This window comes from Astyanax mexicanus, chromosome 23, assembly GCF_023375975.1.
Source record: "Astyanax mexicanus isolate ESR-SI-001 chromosome 23, AstMex3_surface, whole genome shotgun sequence".
Lineage (NCBI taxonomy): Eukaryota > Metazoa > Chordata > Actinopteri > Characiformes > Acestrorhamphidae > Astyanax > Astyanax mexicanus.
The window spans coordinates 2,589,649-2,615,097 of NC_064430.1; the positions used below are offsets into that span (position 1 = coordinate 2,589,649).

General features: G+C 39.3%; 1 protein-coding gene across 1 annotated transcript in view; it reads left to right on the top strand.

Annotated features, from left to right (window-relative positions):
- Window positions 1–25,449, top strand: part of si:ch211-186j3.6 (neural-cadherin) — a 488,562-nt gene that overhangs the window by 272,001 nt on the left and 191,112 nt on the right. The window contains exons 15-16 of the mRNA XM_049470897.1: window positions 4,215–4,401; window positions 21,081–21,224. Of these exons, the coding sequence (XP_049326854.1) occupies window positions 4,215–4,401; window positions 21,081–21,224 (331 nt within the window). The remainder of the gene's footprint in view (window positions 1–4,214; window positions 4,402–21,080; window positions 21,225–25,449) is intronic.

Consider the following 25,449-nt stretch of genomic DNA (forward strand, 5'->3'; position numbering starts at 1 on the left):
CTGTTCTTTCTTTCCTTCTTTAAATGTCTTTCCTAATCTAAATGTTTTCATTAATTCCTTCTTTCTGTCTTCCCTTTTTCTTTCTTTCATTAATTAATCATTTTCTTTTTTTAACCATTCCTTAATCTTTTTTTTCCTTTCTTTCTTACTTTCATTAATGAATTATTTTCTTTTTTTTTCTTTTTCACCATTTCTCAGTCTTTCTTTCTTTCTTTCTTTCTTTCTTTTTTCTTTCTCTCTTTCTTTCTTTCTTTCTTTTTCTCTTTCTCTTTCTCTCTTTCTTTAATACTTTCCCTTCATGTTACTCAGTCTTTTTCTGCATTGCCCGTCTATCTATCTGTCTGTCTGTCTGTCTGTCTGTCTGTCTGTCTGCCTATCTAGATATTTAGCCTCTGTAGTACTTTGCATTCATCTCTCTCTCTCTCTCTCTCTCTCATTTTAGTCAAGGTGTTCATTTGTTTCTTTCTCTAATTCATTCATTCCATCCATCCATCCATCCATCCATCCATCCTGTTGTGTGTGCGTATCTAGACGTGTCTTAAACAGCTTCTGTGGTACTCTGCACTCGTCTTCAGTCGATCTTCCTTTTTTTCCTGCTCTCTGTCTCTTTCTTTTAGTCTCTGACTTCTTTCTCTAAATTCTCTTTCTCTTATTCTTTCATTAATTATAATTTTTTTCTTTCTTTTTTAAACATTCCTCAAACTCTCTTAATATTTTGTGCTCTCTGTCTGTTGGTATCTCTGTCTCTCTATGTGCTCTGTCTGTCTCTCTCTGTCTATCTGTCTATCTTGTTTTTTTTCACTCTCCTTTCTTGCTTTTTCTTCACTTCTTTCCCTCCCCATCTGCCTCTGCCTCTCTCTCTCTCTCTCTCTCTCTCTCTCTCTCTCTCTCTCGCTCTCTCTTTTCTATTGTTGACTCTCACTGTGCTGTATTACTGTAGCTGTTGGGGGTCGTTAGAGGCTAAAGAGAAACAGCGTCTTTATCATATTAAGCCTCTCTGAGCCTCTGGAGTTATTATGGGATGGATTATCACAGGAGGAACATTAGGAACCTCTACAACTCTCTACATGCTGAGAATTGTCATGTTGCATCTTAACACATGTGTTACACTCTACTTCTGTATGTGTAGCTCAATAAATTACCCATTACCCATATCAGTCTAAATTTATAATAGTTTATTGCTGTTTTTAGTATCATTAACATCCCACACTCGCTTCTGTTTGAGTCCTAAAGTTACAGTAACAAAACCAGCTTGTTTTAAATCTGATAAATAAAGAGACTCAGAACGTTCACTCTGTGTTTAAGAGCATCCCTCCCACGCTGGTGTCATAATGGACCTTAAGGAAAGGAATATAATAAAGAATAAAATGCGTTTTTATTCTCTGGAACAGCGTGAATCTGTTGTAGTAGTGGATTCTGAGGTTGTGATGGTGGGGGTCCGGGTGGGCTGGATCTGGGTTCGAGTTCCTGGGTGAGGAGGTGGTTATGAATGAAGGCCGGTTGCTTCCGATAGCTTAATTATACGCGGCTCCCGCTGAGGTGGGACGGCTCTGCGTCTCGGCGCCACACAGGAAGAGTCCGATTAATCACCGGCCCGTCCCGCCTCTTCACTCGTCTCCCTCTTGACTTCCCTCTGCCAAGCTTTAAATATCCTTTCTTCCTCTGTCCGTTCTCTTCATTATTGCAGTTTCTACCCTCTTTCTTCTTCTCTCGCTCAGTACTCAGTAGCTGCGCTTCAAGTCTGTAGTTGTAGGCAGCAGTTCTAGGCCCTGTCCCAATTCACCACTTGGCCCTAAACCACTTGTCCCAATTTTTATTAGGCTGGATGGGTAGGTTAGAGGGAAGTGATAGGGCTTGCTTACCTTTCATAGGGACATTTTTGAAAAATGACCAAAAAAACCCACAAATTCCAGTCTTTTCCTTGCTAAAAGTGATTTAAAAAAAGATAAGCTCATATTACCATAGTTTAATATGTAGTTTCAATGTTTTATGGCCAAATTCTTCATAACTCCAGTCTTTTCCTTGCTAAAAGTGAAGATTAACTCACCATAGTTTAATCTGTAGTTTCAATGTTTTACGGCTGAATTATTTATACCAGTCTTTTTCTTGCTAAAAGTGACTGTTAGCTCTATATTGCTGTAGTTTAATCTGCAGTTTCAATGTTTTATGGCCAAATTCTTCATAACAATTAAAAAAAAAGTTCGCTATTAGTTTCTCTCTAACTAGCTCTACTTTGTCTCTAACTAACTTTCCCATTCCACCTTAAATGGTGCAACAAATGGCAGGGGCTGCAGCATTTAAGGCGGAAGGTATAGTGATATACAGTGAGGTATGTGAAATTGTGAGTCATAAGGTTTAGTGAGGTTCTGTGGGGGGTTTAATAAGATATAAGTAGGCGTATTGAGGTATAGTGACGGAGATTTTTGAGAAGCGACCAAAGAAACCCACAAATTCCAGCATTTTCCTTGCTAAAAGTGAAGATTAGCTCTATATTACCATAGTTGCATCTGTAGTTTCAATGTTTTATGGCCAAATTCTTCATAACAAGTATTAAAAAAGAGTTCGCTATTAGTTTGTCTCTAACTAGCTAACTAACTTTCCCATTCCACCTTAAATGGTGCAACAAATGGCAGAGGCTGCAGCATTTAAGGCGGAAGGTATAGTGATATACAGTGAGGTGTAGGTATAGTGATATACATTTAATCTGTAGTTTCAATGTTTTATGGCCAAATTCTTCATAACAAGTATAAAAATGGTCGCTAATAGTTTTCCTCAGTAGCTAGCTAGCTAACTAACTTTCCCATTAACCCTTAAATGGTGCAAGAAACAACAGAGGCTGCAGCATTTAAGGTGGAAGGTATAGTGATATACAGTGAGGTGTGTAAAATCATGAGTCATAAGGTTTAGTGAGGTTCTGTGGGGGGTTAAGTAAGCTATAAGTGGCCGTATTGAGATATAGTGACGGAGATTTCTTTTTTAAGAAAAAAAAAATGAAGAAACCCACAAATTCCAGCATTTTCCTTGCTAAAAGTGACTGTTAGCTCTATATTACCATAGTTTTATCTGTAGTTTCAATGTTTTATGGCTGAATTCTTCATAACAAGCATAAAAAAGATTGCTATTAGTTTGTCCCAGTAGCTATCTAGCTAACTAGCTTTCCTTTACCACCTTAAATGGTGCAACAAATGACAGGGGCTGCAGCATTTAAGGCGGAAGGTATAGTGATATACAGTGAGGTATGTTAAATTGTGAGTCTAAATGTTTAGTGAGGTTCTGGGTGGGGTTAGTAAGCTATAAGTAGGCGTATTGAGGTATAGTGATGTATAGTGAAGGAGATTTTTGAGAAAAAAACGAAACAAAAAAAAAAAAAAACAAAGAAACCCACAAATTCTAGCATTTTCCTTTTTAAAAGTGATGATTAGCTCTATATTACCATAGTTTAATATGTAGTTTCAATGTTTTATGGCCAAATTCTTCATAACTCCAGTCTTTTCCTTGCTAAAAGTGAAGATTAACTCACCATAGTTTAATATGTAGTTTCAATGTTTTATGGCCAAATTCTTCATAACAAGCATAAAAAAGGTTGCTAGTAGTTTGTCTCAGTAGATATCAAACTAACTTACTTTCCCGTTCCACCTTAAATGTTTCAACAGCCGGCAGAGGCTGCAGCATTTAAGGTGGAAGCTATTGTGATATACAGTGAGGTATGTAAAGTAGACATATTGAGGTATAGTGATGTATAGTGATCAAGATTTTTGAAAAGCAACCCAAGAAACCCACAAATTCTAGCATTTTCCTTGTTAAAAGTGAAGATTAGCTCTATATTACCATAATTTACTCTGTAGTTTCAATGTTTTATGGCCAAATTCTTCATAACAAATATTAAAAAAGGTCGCTATTAGTTTGTCTCGGTAGCTATCTAGCTAACTAACTTTTTCCGTTCCACCTTAAATGGTGCAACGAATGACAGGGGTGGAAGCATTTACGGCGGAAGGTATAGTGATAAACAGTGAGGTGTGTATAATATGGGGAGGTATAGCAAGGTATAATGAGGTTTATTGAGGTATAGTGAGGTGTAATGAGGTAAAGTGAGGTACTGTGAGATATGGTGAGATATATACTGAGGTACTGTGGGGTATGTGAGATATTTTGAGATACTGAGATATTATGAGGTGTTTTCCTTTTTTTAATTACTCTCTTTATTTCTCTCTCAGATCTCCTACTCGTTGCTGAACGACCGCAGTGGAGACTACCAGTACTTCCGGATTGATCCTGAACTCGGCTCCATATACACTGAAGCCGTGTTCGACCGGGAGACCAAGGGCTCGTACCTGCTGGAGGTGAAATCCACGGACAGCTGGGAGTCCGCCAGACCCGGCCGACACGGCCAGCCCAACTCAGGTACGGCTGTGTTCTAATCCAGCATAGCACAGGTACGGCTGTGTTCTAAATCAGCATAGCACAGGTACGGCTGTGTTCTAAACCAGCATAGCACAGGTACGGCTTTGTTCTAACAAAACCAACTCGGGTACGGCTGTGTTATAATAAAACCTACGTCAGGTACGACTGTGTTCTAATCCAACCCAACTCAGGTACGGCTGTGTTCTAATAAAACCTATGTCAGGTACGGCTGTGTTCTAATCCAGCCAAACTCAGGTACGGCTGTGTTCTAATAAAACCTACGTCAGGTACGGCTGTGTTCTAATACAGCATAGCTCAGGTACGGCTGTGTTCTGGTAAAACCTACGTTGGGTACAGCTGTGTTCTAATCCAGCCCAACTCTGCTAATAAAACCTATGTCAGTAATCCATCATTAATCAGGTACGAATGTGTTTTAATCCAACATAGATCATGTATGGCTGTGTTCTAATCCAGCATAGCACAGGTACGGCTGTGTTCTAATAAAACCTACGTCAGGTACGGCTGTGTTCTAATAAAACCCAACTCAGGTACGGCTGTGTTCTGATCCATCATAGCACAGGTGCGGCTGTTTTCTAATCCAGCAAAGCAAAGGTACAGCTGTATTTTAATGAAACCTACGTCAGATACAGCTGTGTTCTAATCCAGCATAGCACAGGTACGGCTGTGTTCTAATAAAACCAACTCGGGTACGGCTGTGTTATAATAAAACCTACGTCAGGTACGACTGTGTTCTAATCCAACCCAACTCAGGTACGGCTGTGTTCTAATAAAACCTACGTCAGGTACGGCTGTGTTCTAATCCAGCCAAACTCAGGTACGGCTGTGTTCTAAATCAGCATAGCACAGGTACGGCTGTGTTCTAAACCAGCATAGCACAGGTACGGCTGTGTTCTAATAAAACCAACTCGGGTACGGCTGTGTTATAATAAAACCTACGTCAGGTACGACTGTGTTCTAATCCAACCCAACTCAGGTACGGCTGTGTTCTAATAAAACCTACGTCAGGTACGGCTGTGTTCTAATCCAGCCAAACTCAGGTACGGCTGTGTTCTAATAAAACCTACGTCAGGTACGGCTGTGTTCTAATACAGCATAGCTCAGGTACGGCTGTGTTCTGGTAAAACCTACGTCGGGTACAGCTGTGTTCTAATCCAGCCCAACTCTGCTAATAAAACCTATGTCAGTAATCCATCATTAATCAGGTATGAATGTGTTTTAATCCAACATAGATCATGTATGGCTGTGTTCTAATCCAGCATAGCACAGGTACGGCTGTGTTCTAATAAAACCCAACTCAGGTACGGCTGTGTTCTGATCCATCATAGCACAGGTGCGGCTGTTTTCTAATCCAGCAAAGCACAGGTACAGCTGTATTTTAATGAAACCTACGTCAGATACAGCTGTGTTCTAATCCAGCATAGCACAGGAACAGCTGTGTTCTAATTCATCATAGCTCAGGTACGGCTGTGTTCTTATCCAGCATAGCACAGGTACGACTGTGTTCTAATCCAGCATAGTACAGGCACGACTGTGTTCTAATCCAGCATAGCACAGGTACGACTGTTCTAATCCAGCATAGCTCATGTACAGCTGTGTTCTAATAAAACCTACATCAGCTATGGCTGTGTTCTAATCCAGCCTAGCACAGGTATGACTGTGTTCTAATCCAGCATAGCACAGGTTCCATGGTGTTCTTATAAGACCTACATCAGGTATGACTGTGTTCTAATAAACCCTATGTCAAGTGCGGCTGTGTTCTAATCCAGGCTCTGTCCTACATTAACCATCAGAATTCGAGATCCGTTAATCCTGTGTTTATAACTCCTCTAGACTCCCTGTGGTGGATGCTGTGAATGCTGTGTGCCAGGAAATCGTGTTTTATCATTTTATTACGTTCTTTTTCGCTCAACGCTCCTCAGAACGTTCCACTGAAGTAATTCTGTCAGAAGGGAATATCCTAAGCTTTTAATCAGCACCTTATTTATGTTCATGAGTAGAAGCAAACAACTCTTCTTATGAGTCAAATATAATTAAAAGTCTTTAAATTAGCTTATTTGTGGAGGGAAAAATCATGCTTAAAACTTTTTGCCTTTTTTTAAAAAGAATGCATGAAAAAAGAATAAATAAACAAACAGAAGTAATCTATATGAGATAATAAAAAAAGGTTATTTAATGTAAATCTGTTAACATGAAAAGATTGACAGCCCACTGTTAGCCTTGCTATTTGTGTTGTAACGAGGCTCATTTTTAAGTGGTACCAATAAAACTAAAAACATAAAGGAACAATTAAAAAAAATGCTATATTTAAGTGTTATTCATCCATTAAACTGCTAAGGGATGAGTAATGACAGATATTGGACACATAAATAGAAAAAAAATATCAATGACGTGGTGATGATGCTAAGCTATGCTAATCAGAATCTGTGTAAAAATAAACCAGTAAAAACCAGTTAAAATCATTTAATCAGAAGCAAAAACACACACTGAGCGTTTCTGCATCCTCTGAGTCTTCAGTGATTGGTGAGTTTCTCTCTCTCTTTCACAAATGAAAACTCATAACTCATAAATCTTACTGAATAATTAATTTTACTGCAGTCTAGCGGTGATTTAAAAGAACCCACACTTGAGTCCGGGGTGGAAAGAGCTCTGAACATTCCCTCACAAATAAGAGAAGCAATTATTCAATAGAAAAGCATCAAAAACTTACTAAAAAAAGTTTTTTTCTGAAAGTTATGGACCTAAAGACAAAAAGAATCACGAGGCATCACAAGGGTCGATTTAATGTCTTACATTTTAACATTGTACATTTAATATTGAAAAATTACGTTATTTCAGTAATTCACTTCAAAATCTGAAACTCTGTATATTATATAGATGTATTACACACAGAGTGATCTATTTTAAGCGAATATTATATAAGAGTGTGGGCAGTGTGCCAAGTCCTGCTGGAAAATGAAACACTGTTTTATCAAGTCCAAAGTCAGTGCAGTCAATGTTTTCTCTGAAAACCTTATAGCACTTCATGCTTCCCTCCTCTGACAACTTTTATAGAGGTGAGGATTTCGTTTTCCAGCAGGACTTGGCACACTGCCCACACTGCCAAAACTACCAAATCTTACATAATCCAGTTTTCTGGGAGAACTAGCTAGCATTAAGTTTAACACCATGTTTTACTGGAGAAAATGTCATTCACATATATATATTTTTTTTAAATAGATAAATAAAATTAATACCTGCACACACTAATATTAAAATATGACAGAAGTGAAATAAGAAGATTAAACAAGATAAATAGGTTTAAGAAAGGTTTTAAAACGAGGAAAATTGGCTAAAATGAAGCTGAAACTATTATTTCATAAAAATTCAAATAATAAAATATGAATAATTAAATAATAGCAGTACTAACAAAACAAATGGAAGGATTTATTAATGGTTCATTAGCAAAAACTAAAAGGTAAAGGCATTAAAGCTTAAGTAAAACAATAAAAACTTACTAATAATGCTAATTCTAACTTTAGCTTAGTTAATGTTAGCAACTATCCTAGTCCTGTACAGCTTGTGTTTCTGTTTAACGAGTAGGGAGTGTATGGCTGCCTTCATACTGTCCTATAATACCCTGTATATATCATACACTCTACTGTAATACAGTATAAACTCAGGTATAGCAGTGTGATGCACTGATTCAGCTGGGTTGCCAGATATTCAGTAAAATGTCCAATGATTTGTATTCTCGCCCACATGTTGAAGCGCCGCTGAATCGCTAGTGGTCCGGAAAAGACGTGATGGCAGATTCCTGCTCATCCGAACAGCAGCCTGCAGATCATCAGCTGTCAGGAAGCTTTAGTGGAGAGATTCAAATATTATGGGATGTTTTGGGAGGTTTATATGTGACTAAAAACGTTTTAGTTACAATTAAATGTTTAATTTTGATCATTTTCACTGTATATCTTGTTCCACAGTTTTTGAGATTTTGTTGCGTTCATCTAGCATTCACTCAACAAAACCTTAATAACTACCTGAGATACCAGTGCAACCAGTTAGCAACTGCTCAACAACTCTGTTGCAATCATCTGAGATACCTTAGCAACCACTACCATAGCAAACACCTTGTGACCACAGCAACCTTGTAGAATATTAGTGACCACCTAACACCACCAACTTCTCAATTTATCATCTGGTATACCATAGCAGCTGTTTGGGAGCATTACAGCAGCCACCTAGCAACCACTTAGCAACACCACAGCAACCACCTGGAAAATAATAGCAGACACTTGGAATACTACAGTGACCACCTAACACCATAGCAACTACTTGAATGCAATAGCAGCCACTTGGCAACACCATGATAACTATTTGGGATACCATAGCAGCCACTTGGCAACACCAAAGCAACCACTGTGAAAACAATGTCAGACACCTTGGATACCATAGCAACCATAAAGTAACCACTTAGTAATATGACAGCAACCACCTGGATACATGGAATACTACAGCGACCACCTAACACCACCATAACAACTACCCGGTATACCATAGCAGCCACTTAGCAACACCACAGCAACCATCTGAAAAACAATGTCCAACACCTGGGATACCATAGCAGCCATATTGTAACCACTCAGCAAACGTCACAGCAAACACCTGGACACCTGGAATAGTTCAGTGTCTGCCTAACGCCACCGTAACAAGTGTGTGGGATACCTTGGCAACCATATAGTAACCACTCAGTAACACCACAGCAACAACCTTGAAAACAGTAGTGTGAAAATTGAAATACTACAGTGACCACCTAACACCACCCCAACAACAATCTGGGATGCCATAGCAGCCACTTTGCAACACCACAGCAATCACCTGGAAACTGCAGATTCTCAACAGTGTATCTTACAGTGTAATACAATCACAATGCATTATGGGGGTGTTTATACTTAGTTTTTTTTTTTTTTGCCAAATCTGATTGTTACCCAATTACAAAAAAAATAGATGCATGCATTTTATTGCACAGTTTAAACAGGCTCAGCAAATTAAGACTAATTAAGATCCAGGTCCGATCCTTTGTTTTTGCCTCTGTACTTCTAATGTGATACTGTATTTATCATTTTTTCCTGTTTATTTGTGGTTATAATTTACTGAACATCACTTCTGACCCTTTTATTTTAAGTTTAATTTGAACTTTTAGAGTGATGGAGATTTGAAGTGAAAGTTTCTTTTCCGTTATAGTCCAGGATGATTCTTTTTATAGTCGGGTTTTTGCTCCTAGCCATATACGGTATAATATTTATAGTATAAGTATAGTATCTATACTGATTGCTGTGAGGCATGGTGAGCTCTGCTCTGCAGTGATATGCAGTGTGATATGTGTTGTGATGCGTATGCACGGTGACGTGTAGCGGTGTGCGGTTATTTTTAATGGTGTGTAGTCGTATGTATTTACGCGTGTTGGGCTGTGATAAGATGTGCTGCTGTCGTATGTGCTGTAATGTAGTCTGCAGTGTTGACTTTGATCTGGGGTGATGTGTTGCAGTAGGTTGTGAATGATGAATTTCCCAGAATTCTGCTTTTCTTGCCAGAGGCAGAATCATCCGAGGCTGCTGGAGACCAGCTGGATTATAATGGAGAATGTAGTTCTGTTTAAATGATTTCTGGGGTTATGGGAAGTTCATCACGTCAAATTAAATTTATTTATATACTATATTTCCAAAAGTATTGATTTCCCTCCCTCCCCTTTACTCCATAGTCAACTGTCAGTGCTGTTATAACAAAGTGGAAGTGGCTGGCAATAAAAGCAATTCAGCCATGTAGTGTTCTGCCACGTAACATGGCAGTGCGGGATTGATTGAAAAGTTTGGATGAGGGGGGATAATTAGCAGCATGGCGTAGGGTTGTTTTGCAGGAGTTGAGTTTGTCTCCTTAGTTCCAGTTAAAGGAACTCTTAATGATTTAAACAAACAAAGAGATTTAAGACAGTATGTGCCGAAAAGCATCATATTCACATGTTTACAAGTTTAATATGGATGAAACTGTGGCACTAATTTGTTAGCTGGGAAGCCAAGTTACTCGTGTAGAAGGGATTCTATACAACCAAAGAGGGCACCTTGCAAAACACACATCCCCAAAGCATGAGAGGGCTACTGGTGAAATGGGCACTAATTTGGTATCTGTGTAGCTTCGCTAATGCCAAATTAGCAATGTCAGCACCTACCTTATCCAATGTTTTGCTAACACTAATGACTGAGCTTTGTCCAATGTCACTATGACAACGGCCCAGCATGGCAAGCAAATAGGGCATAAGACACATTATGCAACACTAGTAAGGAACAGAGGTGTCGACGTTTTACTTTTAAACATTTACGACAAATTCTGTAAAGCTAAGCTAAGTAAACAAAACTGTAATTCTTAAAAAGTTAAACGAGTGCTGGATGTTTCTCTCCTGAACACTGTTTATTTGGGTGAGTAAAGTGTTTCCGTTTATTTAGAGTAAACAAAGATTTCCAGTTTTCCACTAAGGCTTGAGCATTAGCATCAGTGGCTAACTGCTAGCGCTACACTGAGGAACCCTGAGTGTTATGATATAAGCCCGGTTGCTATTAGCTAGCGGTTCGTCTTAAGTAGCTTGTTTTAACAAAGTAAACATGCAGACTACAGTGTGATAATACTTGCCTCTGAACAGCAAAAGAGTTAGCGCTTAGTACGGGTAGCGGCTAATGCTAATGCTGCTCCAGCAGTGCTAGCTGGGGTTAGCAGCAGGCTACTGTGCAATAATAATACTCAGTTCTGAATGGCGAAAGAGCTAGCTCTTAGTGCAGTTAGCGGCTAATGCTAATACTGCTTCAGCCTTAGTGCTGGAGAAACTTTACTGAAACTCCATACATAAGGAGCACCGGATTATAAGACACACTGATGATTTTTGGCAAAATTTAAGGATTTTAAGTGCACCATATAGTGCGAAAAATACGATAACTAAACGAAAGGGCCAGAAAGTAACACAAACATCCAAAAACATCCACAAACCTGATCGAATGATGGCACCAGCTTTAACTGTATCTCCTGTTGACGTAGTTTGTTTGAAGATAAAGAAAGTTGAAGTATTTGAAGGAGTAATCAAAGCTAAATCAGAGGGGCATTAAAGAAAAAGTATTAGATGAATGTTTTGTAGACAGTGAGCTTTTCCAGGGGCGTCGCAGCAGAGCACTGCTGTTTAGTGTGATGAATGAGTCCAGGAGCATAGATCCATGCCGGGAAACACACACACACACACACACACACACTCTCCGAGACACCCTTTGGCCCAGAACCACATTATGCATTCTTAGTTTTAAATCTCTGGCGATAACTAGTTTTATTTTAAAAATAAATTAGGCCATATCTCTGCAGGTAATATTCAACCCCGATTCCAAAAGAGTTGGTACTCTGTGCAAAATTGAGATAAATGTGATAAAAAACAGATTGCAATGATTTGTGAATCTCATAGATCCCATATCTTTGTCGTCACAAAAGAACATAGAGCACATATCAGATGTTGAAAGACATTTGCGAGACATTTTACCATTTAATTAAAATAACTTTATGGGAGCAAAACACCTTTAAAAATCAGAACAGAACCATGTATCTAAGCTTGTGTAGCCTTGGTTATCGTCTCAATCCCTTGTCTTGGGTTTTTTCCTTTTGTGGTGTAGCAAATATTTAATATTTGTGAAAGGTTTCGCCAGTGTTTTCATTGGGATGTGCAGTAGATATTATCGTGACACAGAAATATCATGATATTAAAAATCCATATTGTGATAATAGGGCTGTTCTGTCTTAAAAGTAGTCTATTATTTACTGTGAAGCTTTAGGTGTATTTAGTGTATAATTGTTTTAGTTTGCAGTTTATATGCCTGCACTAAATATTCTGCAATATTATTTGCTGCATTATATTATTTTATGCTATATTATTTATATTGCCACTTTTATGATTATACTGTTATACTATTATACTATATTCCTGAAATGAATGAATTATTTTAGTTTTCCTATATCGCCAAGTATATCGTTATATATACCAAGTATATCGCAAAAATACCCTGAAATATCGTGATATTATTTTAGAGCCATATCGCCCACCCCTAATGTGCAGTAAAGATGTACACATTAAAAGTGGAGTTGCTTGGCTGTGAGCAGTGAACGCAGCACACACAGCGTGTGTAAACAGCATGGAGCAGCAGCAGAGAGAGGAGTATATTTAATAGCTGGGTCAGATCAAGACCAGATCAAGTTTTTACTACAAGTGAACTGCTCTGGAGTTCGTTTGGTACCAGGCCGAGACTAGAGCTTAGATTCCGAGATTTTCCACCACTTTCCTCAGGCTGGTTCGGGCTTTTTTTTTTTTTTTTTTTTTTTAATGCTATTTTTATTTTATATAAAGCTATGGCGTGACAACTACAATTTAGCAAAGTCTTCTACCAAATTGTGTTTTAAATAAAATGTTGAATATTATAATCACGCAGCTCTGGAACTGCAGTGAGCACTGCGCACATTTGAGCTCCTCCGCTTGTTTGTGTATCGATTTATTGTCGTTTTGTGTGTTTTGGCTATATGCCTAAAATTAAAAAAATAAAAACGTTTGTTCAGGAAGTGTTTTAGCCTTGTTGTTTTATGTGTTTTGCTGTATGCTGTATGTGTGAAATAAACAAAAATGTTTGTTCAGGAAGTATTTTTATATTCTTAAACATATAATAGGTCTATGCTTCTTCAGTGTTGCAATGTTAACATCATTCTGAACAGATTTTGCTCTTAAAGCAGCCCCAAAATGTTTTTAAAAACCTCAGTTTTATCTTTACCTACTTAAAAAAATATCAGGTTTAAATCTGGCTCGGGCTCATAATCGGGCTCAGGGTCAGGCTTGGGCAGAATGTGCACAGGCTCGGACCGTTTTTTTTTAATCTGCTCAATCAAACCACTTTAAGAGTACAAACCAACCAGTCCGTTTTAACCAAACCAAATATTGCTGGTCAAAAAACGTCTTGAGAAAACAAAAAATCTGAACCACTGAATTGAATTTAAGGCGTGATCAATATTTCCTGCATTATGTTGCGTTTTTTTTATTTTTTTTGTAAATCCGCGGCTGAGTGATAGACAGGGTGTTGATGGGAGGAGAGTTAGAGACGTGTACGCTCGCTCTCTCGCTCGTACCCGAGCCGTGCTGTACAACAGTGTAATGAAGTCATCCTGTCAGTCTGATCCGCATGTCAACCTGCGGAAAACAAAGAGGCAGGAAGTGGCGGCGCGCACTGATGTGTGTTTATTTGAACTGAGACGACATGTCCACGGCTCCCAACGACACGTCAACCTGTCAGACCCTGACAGACGCCACCGCCGCCGTGCTCGCTTTCATTCTAACACACACACACACACACACACAACACGCACACACTCTCACCAGGTCCAAAGCTGGAGACCGCCGGACCGAACCGAACCGCCTGCGCTGACTTTTTCTACTGTAATGTCCTTTAGATCCATTATGGTTGCGATAAAACTCTCCACAACCAGCATAAATATATTTAATTGCTACTTTATTTTTTTCTTTCTATTTAGTTGAGTAGTTGAGTAATTCTTGCTTCTCATAATCTGGATTCGAACATTACTCAAATATTCACTATTCACTGTATACCTGTAACTCTACCTCTTCACTACTTTACTTTAACTGATGCTCTCAAAATAACATTAAACGTTAAACGTTGTTTAGATACGTTAAGGTTTAAAGAACCATTTCTGCAACTAGTTTAAGTAATTGATTTGACCTTGAGAAACATATTGTGAGTTATGTCTCTCCAAAAAGTGTCAAGTTTCAGTACAGTACATAGAGGCTTATATAAAGAGAAATTTCTGTTTGCAGCATTTCTTCATATTGGTTCATTTATCAAATCATCTAGCAGAGGTCTACAGATCAGCATCTGGAAATCGCAGAACTAAAACCAAACCGCTGCCATTTTTCAAAGCGACGTTGTTTAGATTTGTTACGGTTGCAATTACGTGAATTATGTACCTTCTAAAAAGGGTCAGCTTTCAGCTTTCAGAAGTTACACTTAGTTACACACGCCTTTCTAGAAACCCAAGGATGCTTTAGAAACACTTATTAATACACACAACTGGTAAGAAGCGGCAGCCAATAGCACAAGGCGTACTCTCAACCGTAAACAGTAATAATGCATATGTAGGACAACGTACACACACACACACCAGATAAATTTCGAATATCCTGTATACCAGCTCTCCATGTTTTTGGACTGTAGCAGGAATCCCATGCAGATATTGATGGGATAAAAATGAAATCTATTTACTGTGGGCGGCACGGTGGCTTAGTGGTTAGCACGTCTGCCTCCCAGCGCTGGGGTCTTGGGTTCAAGTCTGTACCTGGGTGGAGTTTCCATGTTCTCCCCATATCTGCACGGGTTTTCTCCCACAGTCCAAAAACATAGAAATCAGGTAAATCAGGGGTGTCCAAACTACGGCCTGTTTCCTTTTTTGGAGCGGCCCGCGAGATATTTTAGAATAGAATGAAAGCTCGTCCGCTGTTAAGCAGGTTTTTATAATGTGAGAATTAAAGTTTGAAAGCTAGGTGTCAGAAACGGACCAAAGAGTCTAAAAGTGTAGAGAGTTTTTAGTTGTAGTGCAGAAAAACGTGCCAAAGAGTTTAAAAGCGGAGAGAGTGCTCAGTTTTAGCACAGAAAAACGGGCCAAAGAGTCTAAAAGCGAAGCGGGTGTGCAGTTGTAGCGCAGAAAAAACGGGCCAAGGAGTCTAAAAGCGGAGAGAGTGTTCAGTTGTAGCGCAGAAAAACAGACCAAAGAGTTTTTAGTTGTAGCGCAGGAAAACAGGACAGAGTCTAAAAGCGGAGATAGTGCTCAGTTGTAGCTCAGAAAAACGGGCCAAAGAGTCTAAAAGCGGAGATAGTGCGCAGTTGTAGCTCAGAAAAACGGGCCAAAGAGTCTAAAAGCGGAGATAGTGCTCATTTGTAGCGCAGAAAAACGGGCCAAAGAGTCTAAAAGCGGAGAGAGTGCGCAGTTGTAGCACAGAAAAACGGGCCAAAGAGTCTAAAAGCGGAGAGAGTGTTCAGTTGTAGCTCAGAAAAACAGACCAAAGAGTCTAAAAGCGAAGAGAGTGCTCAGTTTTAGCACAGAAAAACGGGCCAAAGAGTCTAAAAGCAGAGAGAGTGCGCAGTTGTAGCACAGAAAAACGGGCCAAAGAATCTAAAAGCGGAGAGAGTTTTTAGTTGTAGCGCAGAAAAACGGGCCAAAGAGTCTAAAAGCGGAGAGAGTGTTCAGTTTTAGCACAGAAAAACGGGCCAAAGAGTTTTTAGTTGTAGCGCAGGAAAACAGGACAGAGTCTAAAAGTGGCGAGAGTTTTTAGTTGTAGCGCAGAAAAACGGGCCAAAGAGTCTAAAAGCGGAGAGAGTGCGCAGTTGTAGCACAGAAAAACGGGCCAAAGAGTCTAAAAGCGGAGAGAGTGCTCAGTTTTAGCACAGAAAAACGGGCCGAGTCTAAAAGTTGCCGTAAGGAGTTTAATATTAAGAGACATCATGAAATGAAACATCAATTTGAAAAATCTTAGTTTACACAACACTGTCAAAGATAGATAAAGATAGTAAGTCAAGTAAAATGTGTAAATGAAAGTAATTAAGGAAAATGTATTATTTAAAGTGGTATATTTCATTATTTGTTTTATTACAGAGTGTCCTGTGACTTCAAATATATTTCTCCTTTTGGTCCCCAACAAAAAAAGTTTGGACACCCCTGCTCTAAATTGATCTGGTGTGTATGTGTATATAATGTATATAAGTTTCTGTATATAAATGTATTCCAAGATATGGTTTGGCACCTGGGTAAAAGCTATAGCAGGTGGACAGGGGTTTCCGTTTGAGAGTATGCTGTGCGCTATTGGCTGCCACTTCTTATCGGTGGGGATGAGTGCAATGAGTATAAATGGTTGTGTGGTTTGGGTTTCTAAAAAGCCGCTATATAACATAACTTTATTCACTCATTTACATGGAGAACATGGAAACTCCACCCAGATAGGGACTTGAACCCAAGACCCCAGAGCTAGGAGACAAACGTGCTAACCACTTTAGCCACTGTGCCGTCCCAACCTTTCTATTGGTCCAATTATCAGCAAATCATCTGTTATAGCAGATGGAGGTGGAAACTGCTGGACCGAACAGAACTGAACCAAGCCGTTTTTCGTCTGGACGTTGTTTAGATCCATTACATTATTTTAGATCCATTAAATAATTGATCTGATCTTGAGGAGTATATTGCAAATTAAGTCTCTTTTGAAAGTGATATCAAAGGGAGGATAATTACGCAGGATAACCCCCCCCCAAATATCTCCCCTCCACAACCACCACCACCGCCCCTCATCCAGCCCTGAACCCATGGGATTCTCCCTCACATCTGCCTGCCGATGGCTTCAAACACAGAGCAAAGACGAGGAGATGAGAGGAAGATAGAGAGATGAAGAGAGGGAGGAAAACGGAGGAGACAAACAGAGGAGGAGAAAATAAAGAGATGACAGAAATTGAGTGGAAAGGAGATAACGAATCGAGGGAGAGTGGGAGACAAACAAGGGGAAAATTGCATCATGTCTGGCGTGATGTTAAAACCTTGTATCTCCAGAGTGGCAGCTTTACCGTGATGCACTTTATTCTCTTTAATGTCAATCTTCCACTGCAGAAGTAGACTATTAAAATACGTTAGAACAACAGTAATAATAGCAAATAAGGTACAGAAATTATAATATAATTGATATTTATGACAAAGAAAATCACTGTATATGCATGCACATTGTATTTTTCAAACATATGCAAAGCCATTTTTATCTTCACAAGAAGACCCAAACCTGAGATTGATAAAATGTAATGTTATATAATTTATTAAACAAATCGATAAATGATTAAACCAAACAGAATCGGAAAACAGTGGTTTACATTAACTAATAATTGCATGAATAAATTAATAAACCAGGGAATAAAGTTCACTTACTTATTGAAACTCCATCCTGTTACTAAAACTAACTTCTGTTACTGAAACTCACTCCTGTTACTGAAACTCACTCCTGTTAGTTTACATTAGCTAATATTCACATGAATAAATCAGTCAACCAGGGGACAATACTCACTCCTGTTACTGGCACTCGCTCCTGTTACCGTCACTCACTCGCTCCTGTTACTGGTACTCACTCCTCCTGTTACTGGCACTTACTCCTATCACTGGAACTCACTCCTGTTACTAAAACTAACTCCTGTTACTGGCACTCGCTCCTGTTACTGGCACTCGCTCCTGTTACTTGCACTCACTCCTCCTGTTACTGGCACTCGCTCCTGTTACTGGCACTCGCTCCTGTTACTGGTACTCACTCCTCCTGTTACTATCACTCACTGCTCCTGTTACTGGCACTCGCTCCTGTTACTGGCACTCACTCCTCCTGTTACTGGCACTCACTACTCCTGTTACTGGCACTCGCTCCTGTTACTGGCACTCGCTCCTGTTACTGGCACTCGCTCCTGTTACTGGCACTCGCTCCTGTTACTGGTACTCACTGCTCCTGTTACTGGTACTCACTGCTCCTGTTACTGGCACTCACTCCTGTTACTGGTACTCACTCCTCCTGTTACTATCACTCACTGCTCCTGTTACTGGCATCCGCTCCTGTTACTGGTACTCACTGCTCCTGTTACTGGCACTCGCTCCTGTTACTGGTACTCACTCCTCCTGTTACTGGCACTCGCTCCTGTTACTGGTACTCACTCCTCCTGTTACTATCACTCACTGCTCCTGTTACTGGCATCCGCTCCTGTTACTGGCACTCGCTCCTGTTACTGGTACTCACTGATCCTGTTACTGGCACTCGCTCCTGTTACTGGTACTCACTGCTCCTGTTACTGGTACTCACTCTTGTTACTGGCACTCGCTCCTGTTACTGGTACTCACTCCTCCTGTTACTATCACTCACTGCTCCTGTTACTGGCACTCGCTCCTGTTACTGGTATTCACTCCTCCTGTTACTATCACTCACTGCTCCTGTTACTGGCACTCGCTCCTGTTACTGGCACTCACTCCTCCTGTTACTGGCACTCACTCCTCCTGTTACTGGCACTCACTCCTCCTGTTACTGGCACTCACTCCTCCTGTTACTGGCACTCGCTCCTGTTACTGGTACTCACTGCTCCTGTTACTGGTACTCACTGCTCCTGTTACTGGCACTCGCTCCTGTTACTTGCACTCGCTCCTGTTACTGGTACTCACTCCTCCTGTTACTGGTACTCACTCCTCCTGTTACTTGCACTCACTCCTCCTGTTACTGTCACTCACTACTCCTGTTACTGGAACTCGCTCCTGTTACTGGAACTCGCTCCTGTTACTGGTACTCACTGCTCCTGTTACTGGTACTCACTGCTCCTGTTACTGGCACTCGCTCCTGTTACTTGCACTCACTCCTCCTGTTACTGTCACTCACTACTCCTGTTACTGGAACTCACTCCTGTTACTGGAACTCACTCCTATTACTGCCACTCACTTTGTTACGAGTAACAGGGCTGAAAGTAATAGGACTGAGTTTTTAGTATATAATTAGAAAAAAAACAAAAAAAAAAACTACAGTCTGTGGTTGAATAACTAAATTTAACACTAAATTCAAACAAACTCCCAAATGTCTGCTTTTACCTTTTTATATAAAGATAAAAAAAAAAACAAAAGCAGAACATTCTAACTCGGAGAAATGGGTCGGTTTGGGTGAATAAGTTATATTTAACTCCTTCAACCACAGATGCAGCTCCTCTTCTCTGGAAGGCAGTGGATAAATGAGATAAATGAGCTAAAGGCTACGCAGTGAGTGATCTCCACACAGTGAGATTTCTCCACCCAGCGCTCCTTTCTTCTCCTCTTTTCATGTTGTGTGAAAGCAGGTTAGGTCTGTCTGTTTCTACAGTAGAATAAAGCTTTCAGTGGTCAATATAAAAAAGGTTCTATCCATGTGTTTCTATTGGTCCATTCAGTGTTCACTTCTCACACAGTATGAAGGACAACTACTCTATTCAAATGCTGTATGAAACTGTTCAGAAAGAGTGAATGTGTCAGAGGAAAAAAAAATATAAAATTAAAGAAAGAAAGATAGAAAATGGACAATCAGAAAATAAATATTAATCACAGTGAGGAGAGTCAGATAGAATAGAGTCAGAGAGAGAATGGGGAAAGGGAGAGCGATAGAATGATAAGAATCAGAGCATAAAGTAAGAGAGAATGAATAGTCACTGAGCAGTCAAAAATAATGAAACGAGTCAGAGAGGGAATGAACAGTCAGAGAGAAAGAAAAGCCAGAGAGCATAGAGCCAGAGAGATAATGAAGAGTTAGAGTATAGAGTCAGAAAGAATGAAACGAGTCAGAGTGAGAATGGAGAGTCATAGGGCACAGAGTCAGAGAGAATAAAAATCACAGAGCATAGAGTCAGACAATGAAAAGGGTCAGACAGAATGAAGAGTCACAGAGCATAGAGTCAGGAAGAGAATGAACAGAGTCACAGAGCATAGAGTCAGGTCCTAAATGATAGTCAGCAGAACTTACAGTACACATTTTTTAGAAGTTGAATTAGACCAACTAAAAACTAGAAGTAAAAGTGTTTTTTATTTATTTTATTTTTTTTATTTTTTTAAGTCAAAGAGCATAGAGTCAGAGAGCCTAAAGTTTGAGAAAGGATGAACATTGTCAGAGGGTATAGTCAGAGACAAAAAGGAAAAGTCAGAGATAATGAAAAGAGTCAGAAAGAATGAACAGAGTCAGAGAGAGAATGAAGAGCCAGAGAGCATAGAACACAGATAATGAATAGTTGGAGTTGGAGAGTAGAGGCAGAGAGAATGAAACGAGTCAGAAATAATAAAACGAGTCGGAGAGAGAATGGAGAGTCATAGGGCACCAAGTCAGAGAGAGAATAAAAAGTCACAGAGCATAGAGTCTGTGCAAATAAAAAGAGTCAGACAGAATGAAGAGTCACAGAGCATTAAGTCAGATCCTATATGATAGTTAGCAGAACTTACAATATACATTTTTAGAAGTTAAATTACACCAACAAAAACTAGAAGTAAAAGTGTTTTTTTTAGTTGTTTAAGTCACAGAGCATAGAGTCAGAGAGAGAATGAAAAGAGTCAGAGAGCCTAAAGTTTGAGAGAGAATGAACATCGTCAGAGAAAAAATCAACAGAGTTAGAGAGAATGAAAAGAGTTGGAAAGAATGAACAGAGTCAGAGAGAGCGAGAATGAGAAGTCAGAGATTGAGGACGAGAAAATAGGCAAAAGAGAAAAAATGAGAGAAAATAATACAAAGAAAGAGAGAGAGAAATTTAAAAAAATGTGAGCAAAGAAGAAAACGAGCAAAGACAGAATAAAAGACAGACTATGAGACAAAAAACAGATGAATAAAATAAAAAAAGGGAGAAACAAGAAGGTTAAAGGATGGGGAAACTCACAGTGGGGATGAGAAATTGAAAGTCAAGGGTAGAGAGATGAGAAGAAAGAGGTAAGAGAGAGATAGAGAGGGGGTTAAAGATGAGCGGAGAGGGGGATGAAGATGAGGATGACAGAATAAGATCAGTGCAGGTTGTTTAATCTGAGGCGTGTTTGCTCTCTCTCCTCAGACACGGCGTACGTGAGGATTTTCATCAGCGACGTCAACGATAACAAGCCGGTCTTCTCCCAGACGCTGTATGAAGTCGACGTGGATGAAGACGCAGACGTGGGCTCCACCATCCTCACCGTCAGCGCTAACGATGAAGACGAAGGTACGCAGAGACCCCGGCCAGATACCAGAACACGAGACTTTACACAGTTCAAGCAGAACATTATGACCACGTCATTTTTTTATACATATATGTCAAAATCCCTGAGATATAATTTTAAACAAAACTCTAAAACTACATGGGACCAACATGTTGGAACCCTCAATTTAGTAATTGGTTGCAAATATTAAATATGTGCATAACTGCAAGCTGTATTAGCATTAGTTGTTAACCACCCTAAGTGCTAGCTCTTTAACCATTCAGAGGCGAATATATTGGACTGTAGTTGGATGGATGGATGGATGGATGGATGGATTATTTATCCCGAAGGAAATGTAGGCATCCAGCAGCAACAACACAATACAATAAGAAACAAATGCAAACATAAATTCAAACAAAGAAGAATAGAAAATAAATAAGGCTGTAAAAAACTTACTTTACAAGGTAAAGATATATCTGTAAACAGAGCAGTGCAGTAGATGTTGCTAATGGTCATAAATAATTAAATAATTAACAGAGTGAAGTGCAATGTGCAATGACGTTGATTATGAAAGTGACTGATGTCACATAGAAATATAATATAAATATGCATCTGTAGTTCTAAAAAGAGAATGTGAAAAAGTGAATACCCAATCATGAGTAAAGTGTACTTGAATGTAAGTGAGGTTGGGGAAGTGTTAGTGTAAATAATTAAGTGGTTGAATAATAATGTCCATGTGGTGTGACTGGATTAAACTCAGTCAGCAGCAGCATCCCGTCCCCGATGGGAGGAGTTAAAGAGTCTGATAGCTCTTGGGATAAAGGATCTTCTGAGTCTGTCTGTTGTGCAGCTCTGTGACAGCAGTCTGCCACTGAACACTCTCCTCTGCTTCATGATGGTGGTGTGTGTGTGTTTACTGTGTTAAAACAATGGGCTACATACAACAAAATGCTAGCAAATATCACCCTGTCTTACCGTAACACTCAGCGTTCCTCAGTGTATTGCTGTTGAGCTGCTAATGCTAATGCTGCTGCACCCAGCCTTAGTGGAAATCTGGAAATCTCACCACCCAGTAGTGAGACTTGCTGAATTAGAATTAGAAGGAAAACATGGCGACACCCTTGTTCCTTACTAGTGTTACTTAAAATGCACCATGTGAATTGGTGTCCCTTATGTATAAAAATGGACCAGAAAATAGAGGTTTATTTATTTTATAATGCGTCTTACAATCCAGTGTGCCTTATAGTGAGAAAAATACAGTATATGCTGGCTGGGTCCAGCTGGACACATTATGCATTACCAAAAGCTTATATGACTGTGAATAAGACAGATTATATAATAGTCATAAATTGTCAGTTGCTTACTAAAAATAACTAAAAATGTACCTTACACATTTAGTAGGCCAACTAAAACCATAAAGTGAATTTTTAAGACTTTCTGACTTAATATTTGAACTTTTTATACGTATGTAAAATTTTAAAAGTTTGAATTTGAACCTCAAAACTAAAAAAAACTTTTGCAGTTGCCTTGAATATGAGTTTTTTTCAACGTTGTAATTTTTACAGAGCACAGATGTTCAATAGGAATGTTCAACCCGGCCTAATAGAAGAACATACACCAGGGTGAAAGGAAAATAAATACGGGACTACTTTCTGAAATTACTATATTATTGAACTGCAAAGTCTCCGTTAGATGGATAATGAGCATATAAACAAGAAGGTGGTCATAATGTTTTGCTCGATCATTATAAGTTATTAAAAAAAAAAACGAATGCATGGCCAGCCGTGACGACGACCCGCAAAGTGTGAAATGAGAATAAATACTGATCATAGCATTTCAGCATTCTTTACAAGCCTTTCAAGCCTTTCACATTCTCGCACTATTATGAGTTCAGCCTTCAAATCATAATGGGCCACAGACGGTTCTGGCCGTTGTGTACCAGATATAAATTCTTCAATTTACGCTCCTCTGTAATATAACGGCATTCATAATTCACAACATTATTCATCAAATGCCCCGCGTTCTCTCGCCCACTTCAAATTCCCGTCCTTTTATTCCCGAGATTATAAAGATGTTCCAGCTCTTTCAGGCCAGAGCCTTCTGACTGATGAAAAATGAAACATATATTCTGTAATATTTACAGTTTTCCTACAGAACCGTACATCTGCAAGCTCTTTTCAGACCCCCCTTAAGACCCTGATTCTCAGAAAGCTGCAGAATGTACGTATGTGTAGTCTTGACTGCATTAAGCTTTCCACGCTTCTCCGTTGACGCCACAGAGGAGAATGTGTTAGCGTGATGTTTAACGCTATTAAATAAAAAACAAACACTGTTTAAAACGGTTCAGAAAACCTAAATCAAGGACAACGCCAAGCTGAAAGCACACAGTGGGTGAACAGTAGAAATTCTGAAAAAAAAAAAAAGTATGTAAGAATTTTAATAAACTGTGCAATAAAGCTTAAAATAACATGCTCTTTCCAAACGTGGCATTGCACCAGCCTTAAATTTGTCCAGAAAGTACTAAATACAGTACTACATTGCTTTACTATATTGTGAATAAATACAGAAGTGTTCCAAATCATGAAGGAAAGCATTGTAATGAATCATGTAATAGTTTAAAGTGTTGTTGATTATGAACCTATCCTGTGCATTACTCAATTCTGAGGTCGCTCACTCAATCTCTCTTCATTTCCTGGGGCGGTCCTGAAGAGTGCCAGTTTCATCATAATGTTTCGGATGGTCTTTGCTAAAGAACTAAATTTGGAGAAGCTTTCAAGGTTATGGAAAGGTTTTAAAATTGACTGACAGATTTTTTTGTGTTTTGTTTTATAATTATTTTTTTTTCCCCAGGATTTTGGATAATTCGAAGCAAAATGAAAAAACAGATAGAATAACTAATCTAAATTAAATAAATAAAACAATGCTTCTGAATGATTCATGTTCACATACTAGTGCATCTCAAAAAATTTGAATTTCATTAAAATGTTACTCTATTTAAGTAATTTAGTTCAAAATGTGAAGCTCTTTATTATTATGGATGATTGTGGTTTACAGCCAATGGAAAAAAAAAACAAAAATCAGTGTCTCAGAAAATTAGAATATTATATAAGAGCAATTGGTACTTTTGGCAGTGTGGGCAGTGCGTCAAATCCTGCTGGAAAATAAAATCCACACTATTAAAAACGTTTTTTTGGTCAATTTTCATACATAAGTTCCACGAGATAATAAGATGCATTTTACGTGACATTAGTAAGGAACAGAGGTGTCGCCATGTTTCCCTTTTAATTTAGCAGGTCTGTAAAGCTAAGCTAAGTAAACTAAACAAAATCTACACAGATTTTTCTCCTAAAAACGGATTATTTGGGTGAATAAAGCACTTGCGTTTATTTACAGTATGCTTAATTGATTTCCACATTTGCAATAAGGCTGGGTGCAGCAGCATTAGCAGCAAAGTAGATGCTGCCCATCAGCACTACACTGAGGAACCCTGAGTGTTTCGGTAAGCTAGTGCTTCATCCCACGTAGCTTGTTTTAACACGGTCTGATAATACTCACCTTTTAACAGTGAAAGAGCTAACTCTTAGCACAGCAATTAGCGGCTAATGCTAATACTGCTCCAGTTTCGGTGCTGGAGAACTAAACTGAAACTCCTGTATAACTCTGTACTTCAGTAGAGTAGCTTTCCTGCCTCTTAATACCTGACTGATAGAATTTATACATAAGGAGCACCAGATTATAATGCGCACTGACAATTTTTGGGAAAATTAATAGATTTTAAGTGCACCTTTTAGTGCAAGAAATGCGTAACAAGCGAAGTAATGAACCGCTGATCCAGAGCTGCATATATTGGCTGTTTAGCATGCACAGCTGAGTCATATCTCTCAGCCTCCACATCAATACCCCCAGTTACTTTAATACGGACTTCACAAGCCCACGAAACACCCCACAGATAAGCTCTCCGGTTCAATTTCCCCGGCTCATACGTTACCGTAAACCCACACAGCTCAGCACAGTCGACACATAACTCATTCCTCATCAGCCGGCCCGGACGAGTCCATAAATCCCCGTCTGAAGCCCATCATCCCCTCCGCCGCAGCCCGAGCCGACCTCACTCTGTGCTCACGGGTTTCTGCAGCACCTCATCCCGTCCGACATTTATCAGAGGCATGCTAAGGGCCTTAGACCTCATTCCGACGCTCACGCTTCATCTCCATGCTGCTCCTCCACCATCTCAGCAGCACTGACTGC